The sequence below is a fragment of the Rhododendron vialii genome, chromosome 11a (genome assembly GCF_030253575.1).
Source record: "Rhododendron vialii isolate Sample 1 chromosome 11a, ASM3025357v1".
Taxonomy (NCBI): domain Eukaryota; kingdom Viridiplantae; phylum Streptophyta; class Magnoliopsida; order Ericales; family Ericaceae; genus Rhododendron; species Rhododendron vialii.
This window is the reverse complement of record NC_080567.1, coordinates 25,333,665-25,348,681: the sequence shown is the minus strand read 5'-3', so window position 1 is coordinate 25,348,681 and position 15,017 is coordinate 25,333,665. Positions and strand designations below refer to the sequence as shown.

General features: G+C 36.7%; 1 protein-coding gene across 2 annotated transcripts; it reads left to right on the top strand.

Moving 5' to 3' along the window:
• Positions 1-7,261: 7,261 nt before the first annotated feature.
• On the top strand, positions 7,262-11,472 carry LOC131306506 (MDIS1-interacting receptor like kinase 2-like). 2 transcript variants are annotated; one of them, XM_058332786.1, is made up of 3 exons: positions 7,262-9,535; positions 9,707-9,730; positions 11,010-11,472. In XM_058332786.1, exons 1-3 carry the CDS (start codon positions 7,333-7,335, stop codon positions 11,387-11,389), a joined length of 2,607 nt encoding a protein of 868 aa, XP_058188769.1. In that variant the 5' UTR covers positions 7,262-7,332; the 3' UTR covers positions 11,390-11,472. The 2 variants fall into 2 exon arrangements, with proteins under 2 accessions (XP_058188769.1, XP_058188768.1); XM_058332785.1 differs by having other exon boundaries at positions 7,262-9,730.
• The last annotated feature ends 3,545 nt before the right edge of the window (positions 11,473-15,017 follow it).

The window sequence follows — 15,017 nt, the reverse complement described above, 5'->3', positions numbered from 1 at the left end:
CAAAACCTTTTCTATTTTTTCTTCATCTCTGAGAACCCACTGCTCTCTTACACTTCTCTCACCAATTAGGTGAATATATTTACTAGCATCTCTTCTCAGCTCTCTCGGTGGAGCAACAACATCAAAGAGTAGAAAGTTATCTTGGCTTTTATTGGCTTGGACTCATGAAGCATGGGGTCTTATACTAAGCATGATGTGTCAATGGTGGATATTAGGTGTCAAAATGAAGGCCAAGGCAATTTACTTAGTCACCTCCTCTCCAGCCACACGTCCAAAACATGGTAATGTGGGACCATCTCTTGTTTTCTTTTCTTTTTTCTTTTTTTACGGCAAAAAGGACAATAAATTCCTAATTCAAAAATTAACGGATATTACACTATTTATGTGTGTCTTTATCATAGGACTTCCCAAAGTTTACATTGGAGGCTACTATTTGAGATAACGCCCCTGACTTGTTTTTGCAAGTGGCCGGAGAGTGGCCGGACAACTTTTTAGAGTGTTCTTGTAGTGTCCAAGAGGAGAATGTCGAAAAAAATTCGACATTTGGGATTTGAGTGTAGGACACACATCGGAGAGTGTCGGTATCCAACAACCAGTACTCCAGGGCAGAACTACCCTTTGCCTAACTTGGGCTATAGTCCAGTGCTTGATGATTTCCTAATCTTAAATTAATAGGTTGCCCCAAGCATAGGACGGAAACCGACACAGTACAATATCCAGTAAGTTTGGAATCAAATCCACAGAGACAGTGATGTGTGCTGACTAAAAACTCGGGTTGTTATTAATTTAACGGGCTCTTAGGTAGCCACCCCTTGACAATTGATTGAGATTAACTAAAACCTAGGAAAATATTTATTCTTTTTAAATAATTAAAAGGAGGTACGGTCGTAGGGTTCATAGTTCTTGTAACCAGTCCGGATTAACCTGCTTCATTCAGTGTTCTAAAAAACATTTAACTTTAGATTGAAAAAATACCCCGCAAGATGCGAAACCCTATGGTCACCGTTTATCCATGCGCAGCGGAGAATGAGTTTTGGACCTCCATTCCCCCGTTCACATGGGCTCCGATAATGCTCGGGTTCATCTACAGGAAGTATTTTTTCAAAATCATTTTTTTCTTTGTTTGAAAATAGGAGCAGTGCCCGAATTGACCACGGCTTGCTAATCACCTCGCAACCCTACCTATATGACTACTCACTAATTATTGTGCAAGAAACGAAAGAAATCTTAATTTGAAACATACTTCTATTACTTGATACGGAAAATAAACAAGAGATTCAAGCCAAACAAAAACAAACAAACAACTTTTATTAAGAATAAAAATTAAAACGAGTTACCTCAGTGCAAGTAATTAAACAAAGTTTCAAATAACTTGAAAGGAAAAAAAACTCAAAAGAAAACTCTCGGAACAAAAGTGGCTGCCGTTCTTCGTTGTGCGTGCGAATCCATGAAGATATTACAACGCCTTGTTCTCTGTAGCTCTCGGTAGCCCGTCCCCGTTGCCCAAAGATAGTGATGCCTTTTATATCAGTTGCCGATTGCCCCCATAAAGAAAACCTATTTTCTTTTCTTTTTATTCACTCCCAGCCGACTCCAATATTTCCCATCTTGGCCCACCATTTAGTTCCCATCTTGGCCCACCATTTAGTCAAAACAATTATGAATCACTGGGCCCATCTAATAAACAAGTCCAATTCTTCATTTTTCACTGGAACAATCCTCCGCCAAATTGACTTTCGAATCATTACTCCGATTGCAGTCCAGACCTTCCACTTGATTGAATTCAAACTGCTCAACGTCGAACACCGTTTAATATTTCAACTTTTCATATTTTTGTATCAAACTCTCTAAATACCTACAACACAACAATTAAGTATAAATTCCGAGTAACAATACTAAAAAGACTTAGCAAAGATAAATTAGAGGGCGCTTATATAAACATTTACGCGTCTATCACCCAGGTCTATTTCAAAACACACACAAAAAAAATATATAATTTATATGTAAAAATTCAATCTAAATAACTTTAGCCCAACCCATCATCCCATTCAGCCCATCCCGCCAATCAAAATTCAGCCTAGTCCCACCCACAATCCAGATGATTTCAGTCGGCAATGCGACGGCAAGCCTTCTAATCCATAAGTATTCTCTTATTATGTAGAGCATTAGTTGGTGTGCTTAGATTTGTACTTATGTTATTATAAATACGACACTGGTTAGTGTGCTTAGATTTTTATTGATTTAGTTGATGCAGAGCACTAAAGGGTGTGCTTAAATTTTTACTGATTTAGTTTATGCAGAGTACTGGTTGACATGTTTAAATTGGTTTAAAATATTTGTTCATACAATCTTACTCTTTTTGAGATTTGTTGAGGTCCAAGGGTTTTTACGGGAGCTTTTTTCATTCATATTCTACATGTTAAAGGCACCACTACATTAATTCTTAAGAAATAAATATTTGATGTCCTCACTCGTCACAATTTGGACATTCACAATATGCGAGGTCAAGGGTATTAGTAGTATATGCGGTGTATGGAATGGATTACAAGCACTACAACAAATTACACCATTCCAGACTAACGTTTTAGTCGCCAAAGGGTTTTCCCGACTAATAAATAATTTAGTCGGCAAATTAGTCAGAGAATGACAGTTGGCAAATGTAATTGCTGACTAAATAAGGTTTAGTCGGCTAATGCATGGTTTTAGCGACTAAAAAACTTGGTCGGGGTTTCTATTTTAGTCGGCAAAAGTTAACTTTTGCCGACTAAATATTTAGTCAGCAATAATAATTAACTTTTTTCGACTAAATATTTAGTTGGCAATAATAATTATTGTGACGTCAAATGTCATTACAAAAAAGTCAGGGGACCAAAGTGGAAAAATTACATTTCCATTTCTGAACTATAATGCCCTTCCCAATTCATTTGGCGGAATATGGCACTTCCAAGTCTTGAACTTGAGACCTCTGCCTTCAGCACACGCGCAACTAACCACTCTACCACTGTTGTACTTTGTATACTTTTTCAGTAATAAAAATATTTATACTATTTAGTTTTGTTTGTTTTACCTTTATTTTTAAAATTTACTTTATTTTTTTCTTTGATAAGCTTTTAAATTTACTTTTTTTTATCTTTTCTTTAAATTTACTTTCTTAAAAATAAAAAAAACTCATTACTGCAGTCCATAATCTTTTTTAGAATTTACACACACTAAAATAGAATTATTTCAATCACACATTCACAGACAGAACCTATTTCTTCAATGCACAAATTAGAACATTATCACCCAAGCCCCACTTTGAGGTCTTTTTTTCCCCGGTTAAAACCATCTTATCTTTTGTTTTTTATTAAATATGATTTAAACGATAATTCTTACCGAGATTATAGTTGATTGTTTTTTATTAGACAAATGATTGCATGAAAATACTATTTATTCTTATGAGTTCATGTCTCGATCTTTCTATAAAGGGGTTTTCTAAACCTAATCGAGCCGCAAATTTACGAAAATGAATTATTCACCGAGTGTAGCAAAATGAACAGTCTCGATCGTAATATTTTTCTTGTGGTCGCGTGGCTTCTGTAACAATGAGTGCAACATAAGACTTAGTTGACTATCATCAAGTAAATAAAAAAAAGCATAGATTGTAAACATAACTGCCGAATAATTTTTTGTAATACTCGATCTGAACCGTTAGGATTTCACGTCTTACCAATTATAGCATCGTCGCCAAAATCAAAGACCATTCGATATCAGCGACCACATAATCAAAAACATATTTAATGCGTTCGGAGACGTTTAAGTGTTATAGTGCAATAAAAGAGCCCCGCCTGAGGCCTTATTTGGCAATCCAAATCATCTTCTTTTTTTTTGTAATACAAATTAGATCATTCGTACCAAGAATGAAGTTAACTCTATTTGGATAGACATTTGATCAGACAATAAAATTCTTTTTAATTAACAATTTGTGTGCCGATAAACAACTTTCCTTAACCCAATCGAGCAAAAAATTTACGGAAATCTTATGATTAAGAAGGAAAAAAAATTGAACGGTTTCGATCGGGAAGGTTTCATCGTGTGATCGATGTCGTCGGAACAAATATTGATTTTCTTGAAATTTTGTTTAAAAGAGAGGAAAAATTGATATTCCCCAACCAAATGTAATTTTAGTCGGCAAATATTAATATTTCCTACTAAATTATTTAAATTATTTAGTTGAAAAATGTTTTTCATTTATTAATTTTTTAAATTTGCAAAAAAATAGATATTTGCCGACTAAATGTAATTTTAGTCGGCAAATATTAATATTCCCTACTAAATTATTTAGTCGGAAATTTTTTTTCATTCATTAATTTTTTAAATTTAGGAAAAAAATAGATATTCGCCGACTAAATGTATTTTAGTCGGCAAATATTAATATTCCCTACTAAATTATTTAGTCGGGCAATTTTTTTCGTTCTTTAATTTTTTAAATTTAGGAAAAAATTGATATTCGCCGACTAAATATAATGTTAGTCGGCAAATATTAATATTCTCTACTAAATGGTTTAGTCGGGAAATGTTCTTCATTTATTGGTTTTTAAATTCGGGGAAAAATTTGATATTCGCTGACCAAATTTATTTACTAGTCGGCAAACATTATTATTTCCCGACTAAAAATAATTTTAGTCGGCAATTGTTCAATAATTGTCGAACAACAAAAACGCCCTTGTACGCAATATCAAACAAAAACGGACGAATATGCATGCAAGTGTGACAAAACGGAAGGAGATAAGCATATCAATTTACACTATTCAAGGCTTATCATAATACAGTCAGTCTCAAATGAGGGGGTCCTCATTTTAGTTAAAATGCGGACCTCCTCATTTCTCCCATTTTTCGATTGAATTTTGATGATCCGAGCCGCTCAATGTATTCAGAACGTGATTTTAAGGGTACCAATGAGAAATCGGCAAAAAAAATGACCGGAAAGGGCTTCATCTGAGCAATTTTTGTTTGAACTGTTCGATAAAAAATAAACAAAAACTGTTCGGATGAAGCCCTTCCCGGTCATTTTTTTTGCTGATTTCTCGCGAGTACCCTTAAAATCACGTTCTAAACATATTGAGCGACTCGGATCATTGAAATTCGATTGGAAAAGGGAGGTCCACATTTTATTAAAATGAGATGGTCCTTACGGGAGACGGACTGTATCATAATGTTAGGCTATCAAGCATGGATATATATACTGATGATATGGGATACAGGTACGGAGATACGACGAAGTCTAAAAATGAGACACGACGAAGTCTAAAAATAAGAGATGGGTACAATTTTTACCTTTAATTTTAAGGATGGATACTGCAAGTGCCCCAATTTTGAGTATGAAAATTTTCTCATATTTTAGCGTTCTTTGTTGCAATGTTTTTCTTAAAGTTGTTGTTGACGACAATTTCTGACGATGCCATGGGCGGTTAGGATATATTAATTAGATTAAATAATTTTACAGAAACAAATAATGTTCTGTAACACAAAATCACCAAAATGGTGAGAAAAACCATTATATTTTCCTTATGCAAAAGACTGTATAGAAGTTTACTAGGTTACTCTTAATTGTGAAAATTTAAGTTCATGAGACACGTATAACATAATAAAGATATTCAAATCAATTATTTCCTCACACTACCGCTTTTCCCTCTAAGAAACAATCGCCAACGAAGACTGCAGGCGACCCTTCGCTGCAATGAACAAGGAAGCCTGGCGACCCGCACGACCACGGCGAAAGCTGGAAAACCACTTCAGAACACCAAAATGCAGCCCAAAGCAAGCAAACTTATTATCCCACCACCTTTTACCCACCAAATCTGGGAAAACCAGATTGGTACAGACACCGGACAGGGGAGACCCCAAGTGATTGAAAGGTTCAGAATTCAAGCATCAATATTGTTGAAGATCCCAGTTGTTCCCAACTGCCGTGTTGTAGGAGTTGACAGAGTTGTGGAAACACGTTCTTGAGTAAGACCTTCTTTCTTGCACAAAGGTGTTTTCCTTTTTTTGGAATGACAACTTTCAATGCGGGACTTGTGAATTGAGTGTATTGGATCCCATTGTGGACTTACGGAAGACCCACTAATGCGTAAAATTGGAAGGGACAGGAATGCATAAAACTGGATGGGACGAGGAACAGGATGGATCAGGACTAGACAGGGAAGACAAATATAGGTACAATTAAGGCTGTGATTTCAAATGAAAGTCGTACGCGCGCCCACTCTTGAAAGTCAAGTCTTTGCATCAAACGCAAGTGTTTGTGTAATACAAATAACCTATGGATGGTAACCAGACAGGTCTACAAGACCTGACCACCATAAACCCTAAATAAATTAGGAAACACTCGTAACAAGGAAACTTAGACTACTTAGAAAACACAAACAATGGCTTAGACAAAACAGGACACAGAATAACAGAAAGGGAAATACTACAATACACACCTTTAATTTGGGTGTGTATCATATGCACCCCCAAAATGTTATGATTTATAGAGAAAACGTTACAAATGGTATTGCTAAAGCGGTCTTGCTATTGTTAGCCCACTGGACTGACGATAAGCACACTAGAAGACCAAGAAAACACGTATTTTTGGGTATTTTTTTACACTTTTTAATACACATTTACACACTTACTATTGTCAACCCATTGGGCTAATTTTAGAATTTCCCTTGTTTAAAAAGTTACGATTTTAGTATAAAAGTTACGAATGCACCAAAATGTTATGAATCATAATGAAAATGTTATGAATCGTATTGTTGAAAAGTTATGAGTTCTAGAACAAAAGTTACGAAACACGCTAAAATATTATGACTGAACCATATAATAGATGCATATGATACACATTTTTAAGGGATTTATATTGTAGACTTTCCCTAATAAAAAACCAAAAACTATGGTAACATGTTAACGCGATTTTCACTCAAAGCCCCAACTGCACCAAATCTCTCCCAAGTCGAGACTCTGTCGCAACAGTATTTGCATTACACTCCGAGTGAAAAATATATATATATATCTTTTTACAATAGGTGTAACATTTTTAAGGATTTCATTTTCAGAAGATATCACGATTTCAGATAGGGAAATGCTAAAAGTGCTTAGACATTTCAGTGCTCTAGTCAATTCTATCTCTGTCAGATAACGCTAGTGGGATGTCTCAGTACAAATCAGGCCGGGGGGGGGGGGGGGGGGGGGGGGGTTGGGAATGGCAACAAACTTCGTGCCCATATAAATACTTCTCCATTCACTTAGAAGCTCTTCATTCCCAAAACCCACAACTTCCATTCATAGCTTCTTAGTACCGAACCAAGAATGACAGTCTTACCAGCAAATACACTTCCCAACCTGTTCGTTACATCCCAATGTCTTTTTGTCTTCTTCATCGTCCTCGCTTTTGTCTCTCCTTTTGATTCCACTGCTTTTTCTTCTTCTTCGCTTAAGAAAGAAGTTGGAGAAGAAGGATTGGAAGCAGCGGCTCTCTTGGCATGGAAAGCTAGCCTTGACAACCAAAGTCAATCTCTCCTGTCCTCATGGGTTGTCAGAAGCAACCACTGCAATTGGATTGGAATTGGTTGCAAAAAGGCTGGCAGAGTCATCACTCATATTGACCTTGAGAGTTATGGCTTAAGAGGTACACTTACGAATCTAAATTTCTCATCCCTCCCTCATCTTCTCAGCTTTAATCTTACAAACAACTCGGTTTATGGAACCATCCCCTCCCCCATTGGTAGCCTTTGGAGACTCACCCATCTGAGCTTGTCCGCCAACCGTCTCTCTGGCTCAATCCCTGCTTCTATAGGGAATTTGGTCAACTTAACCATACTGTACCTTTTCCAAAATCATCTGTCCGGGTCAATTCCTGAAGAAGTTGGGATGCTAAGGTCCCTCACTGATCTCGGACTCAGTGCAAACAATCTCACGGGTTCAATCCCTGCTTCTCTAGGGAATCTTGAATTCCTTGAGTCTTTGGATTTGTGCGGTAACCAACTTACTGGATCTATTCCCCCACACTTGAACAATCTAACAGTTTTGAGAGTTTATAGTGTGGATGATAACATGTTCACAGGTCATTTACCAGAAAACCTATGCTTGAGTGGATCACTTAAAATTTTAACGGCCTCATACAACAATTTCATCGGGCTCATGCCCAAAAGCTTGAAAAATTGTAGTAGCTTGCATAGGGTGAGGCTTGAGGGGAATCAATTTTCTGGAAACATATCGGAAAATTTTGGAGTATACCCAAACTTGGATTATATTGATTTGAGCGACAACAATTTCTATGGAGAGCTCTCTCAAAAATGGGGAAAATACCATAGGTTAACAAGTCTCAAAATGTCGAACAACAATATTTCTGGAGGGTTACCACCTGATTTGGTTTTGGCAACTCAACTATCTCGAATTGATCTCTCTTCAAATCATCTAGTTGGAGAGATCCCAAAGAAATTTGGAAGTTTGGTTTCATTGTTCTATCTTAAGTTGAGTAATAACCAACTATCAGGTTACATTCCTGTAGCACTGGGTCACCTTGGCAACTTAGAGACTCTAAATTTTGCAGCAAATAAACTAACTGGCTCAATCCCTCGAGAGTTAGGGGACTGCATGAAGCTATTAAACTTGAGTTTGAGCAATAATAGACTTGGGGAAAACATTCCTTTGGAACTAGGTCAACTCCATAGCCTTCAAAGTCTTGATTTGAGTGATAACTTGTTATTAGGTAAAATACCAGAGCAAATTGGAGCACTGCAAATGTTAGAAACGCTAAATCTCTCCCACAATGAGCTCTCCGGTTTGATACCATCTTCTTTTGATAACATATTAGCTCTTTCATCAGTGGATATATCCAACAATCTACTGGAGGGCCCTCTTCCTCATATCAGAGCCATTCAAGAGGCTCCATTTGAGTCACTCCGAGGTAATAAAGGTTTATGTGGTAATGCTACTGGTTTGAAGGCCTGCCAACTTCATGGGGTTCCTAGAAAGAAGGAAAAGAAAGTGGCATTACTAATTGTACTTCCTATTTTGGGGTTTCTACTTCTTTCTGTCACAGTTCTCGGATTTTTCTTATCTATTTGTAAGAAAATGAAGAGCACAACAAACGAGCCAATACAAGTAAATTCTCCAAATTTGTTTTCAATATGGAGTTATGATGGAAAAATGGTGTACGAAAACATCATTGAAGCAACTGAGAACTTCAATGCCAAATATTGCGTTGGGGAAGGAGGATGTGGTACTGTTTATAGAGCTGCCCTGCCAAATGGTCAAATAGTTGCTGTGAAGAAACTTCACTCATCATCTAATGGTGACTCGGTTAATCAAAAGAGCTTTACGAGTGAGATCAGTACATTAACAGCGATAAAGCACCATAACATCATAAAGCTTCACGGGTTCTGTTCACATCTAAGACACTCATTTTTGGTCTACGAGTTCTTGCAAGGTGGGAGCTTGCAAAAGGTACTGGCCTTGAAGGAGGAATTAGTAGAGCTGGATTGGAACAAAAGAGTGGATGTTGTTAAAGGTTTGGCAAATGCTATGTCTTATATGCACCACGATTGTTCGCCACCAATCATCCATCGAGACATATCAAGCAAAAATGTTTTGTTTGATTCTGAATATGTCCCTCACATCTCTGATTTTGGGGCTGCTAGATTTATAAAATCTGACTCGGCGAATTGGACTTCATTTGCAGGAACCTTTGGATATGCCGCTCCAGGTACTCATGTCTCTTGCAAGTTTTTCTTGTTCCTTTTCTTTTTTATCTCAAGTCACACTTTTACAAGGTAGCTTTATTTTAGCTTTTAACAATCAAGAATATAGCAAGGTTTTATTTAAGCGCTTATATATTGCACTAAATCATAGATTGAATTTATATATGCGTACTGTTTAAAGGCTAGAAGTCTAATGGATAATGAACACTTTTTTAAAGTATATATCTAATTTGATAACTGGAATTGGTATGACACTTTTTTTTCTGATTTATCCGACTCTCTCATACTTTAGCTAGTCTTTGTGGCTAATGATTACTCATTGTTCCATTATAGATCATGCAGAGACGGATCCAGAAATGTAGCCTAATGAGGACACCTTATTAATTATATACAATGGTGACAATTTATTTATTCTAGTCAACCACAATAAGATCGTACAAAATTAAGGCATGCACAATAGTTTATAATGCATCCATTCAATTAAAATATCTAATATTGTGTACAAAATCTCATACAAAAATTTTTGAGTATGTTTTACATGAACATCGACAAGTTTTAGAATGATCCAAATAGTTTTATTAATAACTTTATTTTAAGATATTTCCCCCAAACAGTAAAATACAAAAGAGAATCAAGAAAGAATAGCTTCAAATAGATAAATAATTCATAAACCAACAAGTACAAATGCAACATATGGTGAAATTGAAGCACAAAATTAACTCTATATGACTATATGTATATTTTCAAAATATATGCAAGTGGGCATATTTATGTAGTTGGACACTTTTATAATTATTCTAATATATACAAAAATGTAACAACATTATTATAGTTTCAACTGGGAGAACGTGCTCCATACAAATCCGTCCCCGAGAGTATGTATGATTTCTTATTCCCAATCAGGTTTGTATGTTGTAAAGCTTTGGCAATGGCATTCATGTGGCTTCTGTTATTTTCTCCTTCATGAACTCTTAAAAAAACTGGAAGCGAATGTACGCGTAAATTTGCAAACTTAACCATTGCCTAATAGGTAGCCTGAGCATGCTTCTCCCCTTCCTCCCTGACTTTCAAAGGCTTAAAGCGAAAATTAAAAATGAGGCCTTTTTGTTGGACTATTATAAGAGGTAAAAAAGTAAGAGGAGCCCCTGAAATTCAAAAAAAATTGGAGGCCTTAAGCAACCGCAACATAAGCTTTAACTTAGGGCCGGCTTTGCCTCTAATCAAACCCTTTTATTGTTCAATTATTTTCTTAGCTCATCTCTTTTTTTGTTTTGTTCGTGGTAGAACTCGCATATACAATGGAAGTGAACGAGAAGTGCGACGTTTACAGTTTTGGGGTGCTGACACTAGAAGTGATTATGGGCGAGCATCCCGGTGATCTCATCTCGTCTCTATCGTCATCTTCGTCGTCATCAAAAACTGGACATGGAATTTTATTCAAGGATGTGTTGGACCAGCGCCTGCCGCCTCCTACAAATCAAGTGGCAGAACAAGTAGTGGTTGCTGCAAAAGTAGCATTTGCATGTTTGAATGCTAGACCGCTTTCTCGGCCAACCATGCAGCAAGTTGCTAGGACGATGTCAAATCCAAGGCCATCTCTGCAAAATCAGTTACACATGATTACAGTAGGAGAACTCGTTGGTGCCAACTGCTTCACTTCTTGAGTTTCCTTGGACTTTGACTCTTACGGGTTTTTGCTATGACTGCAATTTCACTTTTCTTTTGTATGCTTTCTGCGATCTTTTTTGCTTTGTATATTGAATAAACATGATATGATGTAAAATAGACTCTGTTCGTTGAAAAAGTAATTGTCATGGAGATGAAAAGAAATACAACTTCGATGTGGTTCAAGAATCAACTATTGCGGTCAAATAGCCAATTATTTTGGGGAGAAGATTTAAATGAAATGAAATGAAGGGTGATTTTATTTCCCAGTATATACGGTAAGATTAATATACCGAAGAAATGCAATGTTAGAGTTTGAAATCAAAACGTCCGTTAGCATCCGCTTAACCCCAAAATAACCTTCCATTTCCTATCTGACTTTCTGTTAGAGGAAAATCTAGTTTCCTAATCAGTTGCCTAATTGATTGATTGAGGATCCGTGATTGTAGTATAGGAATATTGTATATTTATTCTTTCTTAGTTTATCTTCCTTCCTAGTTTAGCTTCTTTGTATATAAAGGGGTTTGTATCTTTGTAAAGAATTCATTCAGAAATAAACCAATATTCTCTCAATATTTTGTTCTCTTAAATTCAACATGGTATCAAAGCTAGGGTTCTATACCTAGCTATTTTTTCTTTTCACACCTTGGTTATTTTTTCTCCATCAATCCCTTTTTAACTTTCTGCAACAACCATTAAATCACCACTTTCGTATCATCCAATTATTTTATCAACAATTGATTGAACAATCGGTTCGATTCAAAACTGGATACAGTTTTTGATTTTTCTGAAGCCTTTCATCTTCTATACCAATCAACCATGGGAGACAACTCCTATGAAGGGCCTGACCTGTCAAGCCATTATTATTTTCATCACTCAAACACTTCGGCCACCAAGCTTTTCTCAGTTGCAACGGCTGTGCGATTTCATAAAGGCTTCAATCCAAACAACAAGTTCTCTGGTAACTCGTCCTTTTCATCTTCTACTTCCAATATTGAAGGATTATTTTGTAGATATTGCAAAAAGGATACACATACTATTGAAAGTTGCTATAAGTTGCATGGATTTCCAGTCGGACACCCACGGCATGATCCCAACTTTAAACAAAATATGATCCCAAGTTTAAACCACCAAGCAACCGTTCGGGACAACAAAATCAGCAATATGGTGCTCGATCCAATCCTACTGCTACACATGCCGCATCTCACACTACTGTGGCAATTGCGCCACGCTTAACCAAGGGTAATAATGATATTTATACAAATGTCACAGGTTTGTATAATCATCCCTCTATTAATTCTACCTCCTCAAATTGTTGGATTTTAGATAGTGGTGCTACGAACCATATTGCTTCTGATTCTTCTTTATTTTCTCACTCTCATCTACCCCACGCACCTTGTGTTAATTTACCCAATGGCTCTGCCGTACCTATTAACTCTACTGGCACACTCCTCTTCAACAAAGATGTTGTTTTAAAAGATGTTCTTCATGTGCCTTCCTTTCGATTAAATCTGTTGTCTGCCAGTAAAGTTACCCAATCCTTAAACTGTTGTGTGATCTTATTCCCAGATTTCTGTGTTTTGCAGGACTTGGCTATGGGGAAGATGATTGGATGGGGTAAGCAAAGTGGCGGCCTCTATTACATGTCACCAGATCATACCTCGCCAACTGCTTGCCATACTACCCATCCCGATTCTACTTGGCACCATCGCCTTGGCCACCCATCACCTACCTGTCTACATATCATCTCTAAGTCCAATTCTTCGATTTCTGTATCTTTTGACAATTTTTGTAATGTTTGTCTTTTGGCCAAACAAACTAGATTACCATTTCTGACAAGTTCTATTTCTTCTACCTTGCCTTTTCAATTAATCCATTGTGATATTCGGGGTCCACATAGACATCAAACACATTCTGGTGCTCGTTATTTTTTAACCATTGTGGATGATTTTACTCGTTGTACATGGTTATTTCTTATGTCTCATAAATTTGATGCTTCTTTTTTACTTAAATCATTTTTTACCTTCATTTACAACCAATTTAACGCACACATTAAAATCTTTCGGAGTGACAATGGTAGTGAATTTCTTTCTCTCCAATCATTTTTTATAACCAAAGGTGTTGAATTTCAGACCTCTTGCGTCTCCACTCCACAACAAAATGGAGTTGTGGAACGTAAGCATGGTCATATATTGCAAGTTGCTCGTGCTCTCCTTGTCCAATCTAATGTGTCCATTGATAAGTGTCAAAATATACATATTTTGGCCCTCCAATTTACATTTATTAGTCTTTTATATTTGTTAACTGATTTTTATTATGTGTTTTTATGTTTATAGGTTGCTCGAGCCCGTTGTCCAAGATTTTGGATAAAAAGAAGATTTTAAAGAAGTTTGGGATCGAAGTGCGAAGTGCATTGAAATTTTGGATGGTTAATTTAATATTAGACAAAGTCAAAGGGGCTTTGTGTAATTAAGGTATTCAATCCCTATATATACAATTTGACCTACCGGTGAAGAGGTCGTCAGCAGCTTTTGGGAGAAAAAAAAGAAAAGCACGGACGAAACGAAGAACAGGGCTGCGGCAATATTGTTTAGTATTCTTTCTTCCTTTTAAGTTTTTGATGTCTTGTTCAATTACTCGTACTCCGGTAACTAGTTTTAATTTCTATTTTTAATAAAAGTTTTTCGTTGGTTCTTGTTTAACTTAGATTTTCTGTTTATTTTTCATCTCGCACAATAGCAGCATGTTTCAAGTTAGGGTTTCTTTTATTTTATGCGCAATGATTAGTGAGTAGTCGTTCAGGTAGGGTCGCAGGGTGATTAGCACGCTGTGACTAGTTTGGGCACTGCTTCTATTTTCAAACAATGAAAAAGATGATTTTAGATTGGAAAAAAATACTTCCCGCGGACGAACCCAGGCATTGTCGGAGCCCATGTAAACGAGGGAATGGGGGTCCAAAACTCATTCTCCGCTGCGCATGGGTATACGGCGACCATAGGGTCTCATATCTTGCGGGGTATCTTTTTCAATCTAAAATTAAATGTTTTTAAGAACTCCAAACAGAGCAGGTTAATCCTGATTAGTTACAAGTGCTATCAACCCTACGATTTTACCTCCTTTTAAATTTTCTAAAAAAGGCACATTCAATTTTCTTGTTTTAGTTAATCTCTCAATCAAACCAGAAAAGGGTGGCTACCTAAGAGCCCGTTAAATTAGTTTAACCCGAGTTTTTAGTCAGCACACATCACCGTCTCTGTGGATTCGACTCTGGACTTACCGGATATTGTGCTACGTCGGTCTCCGCCCTACGCTTGGGGCAACCCGTTATTTTAGGACTAGGAATCGGTCAAGCACCCATTCGTTTTTGGGGTGAGTGTGTTACCACCGCAGTTTATTTAATCAATCGATTGCCTACTCGACTCCATTCTTCCCTTACACCTTTTGAGCGGTTGTATGGTCATCCACCCACTTATGACCACCTTCGTGTTTTTGGAAGTTTATGTTATGCTACTATTGTCAAACTTGTTTCTAAGTTTGCTCCTCATGCTAGGCGTTGCGTTTTTTTGGGCTATCCTACAAGCCAAAAAGGTTACAAATTGTTAGATTTAGATTTCCATAATATTTTTG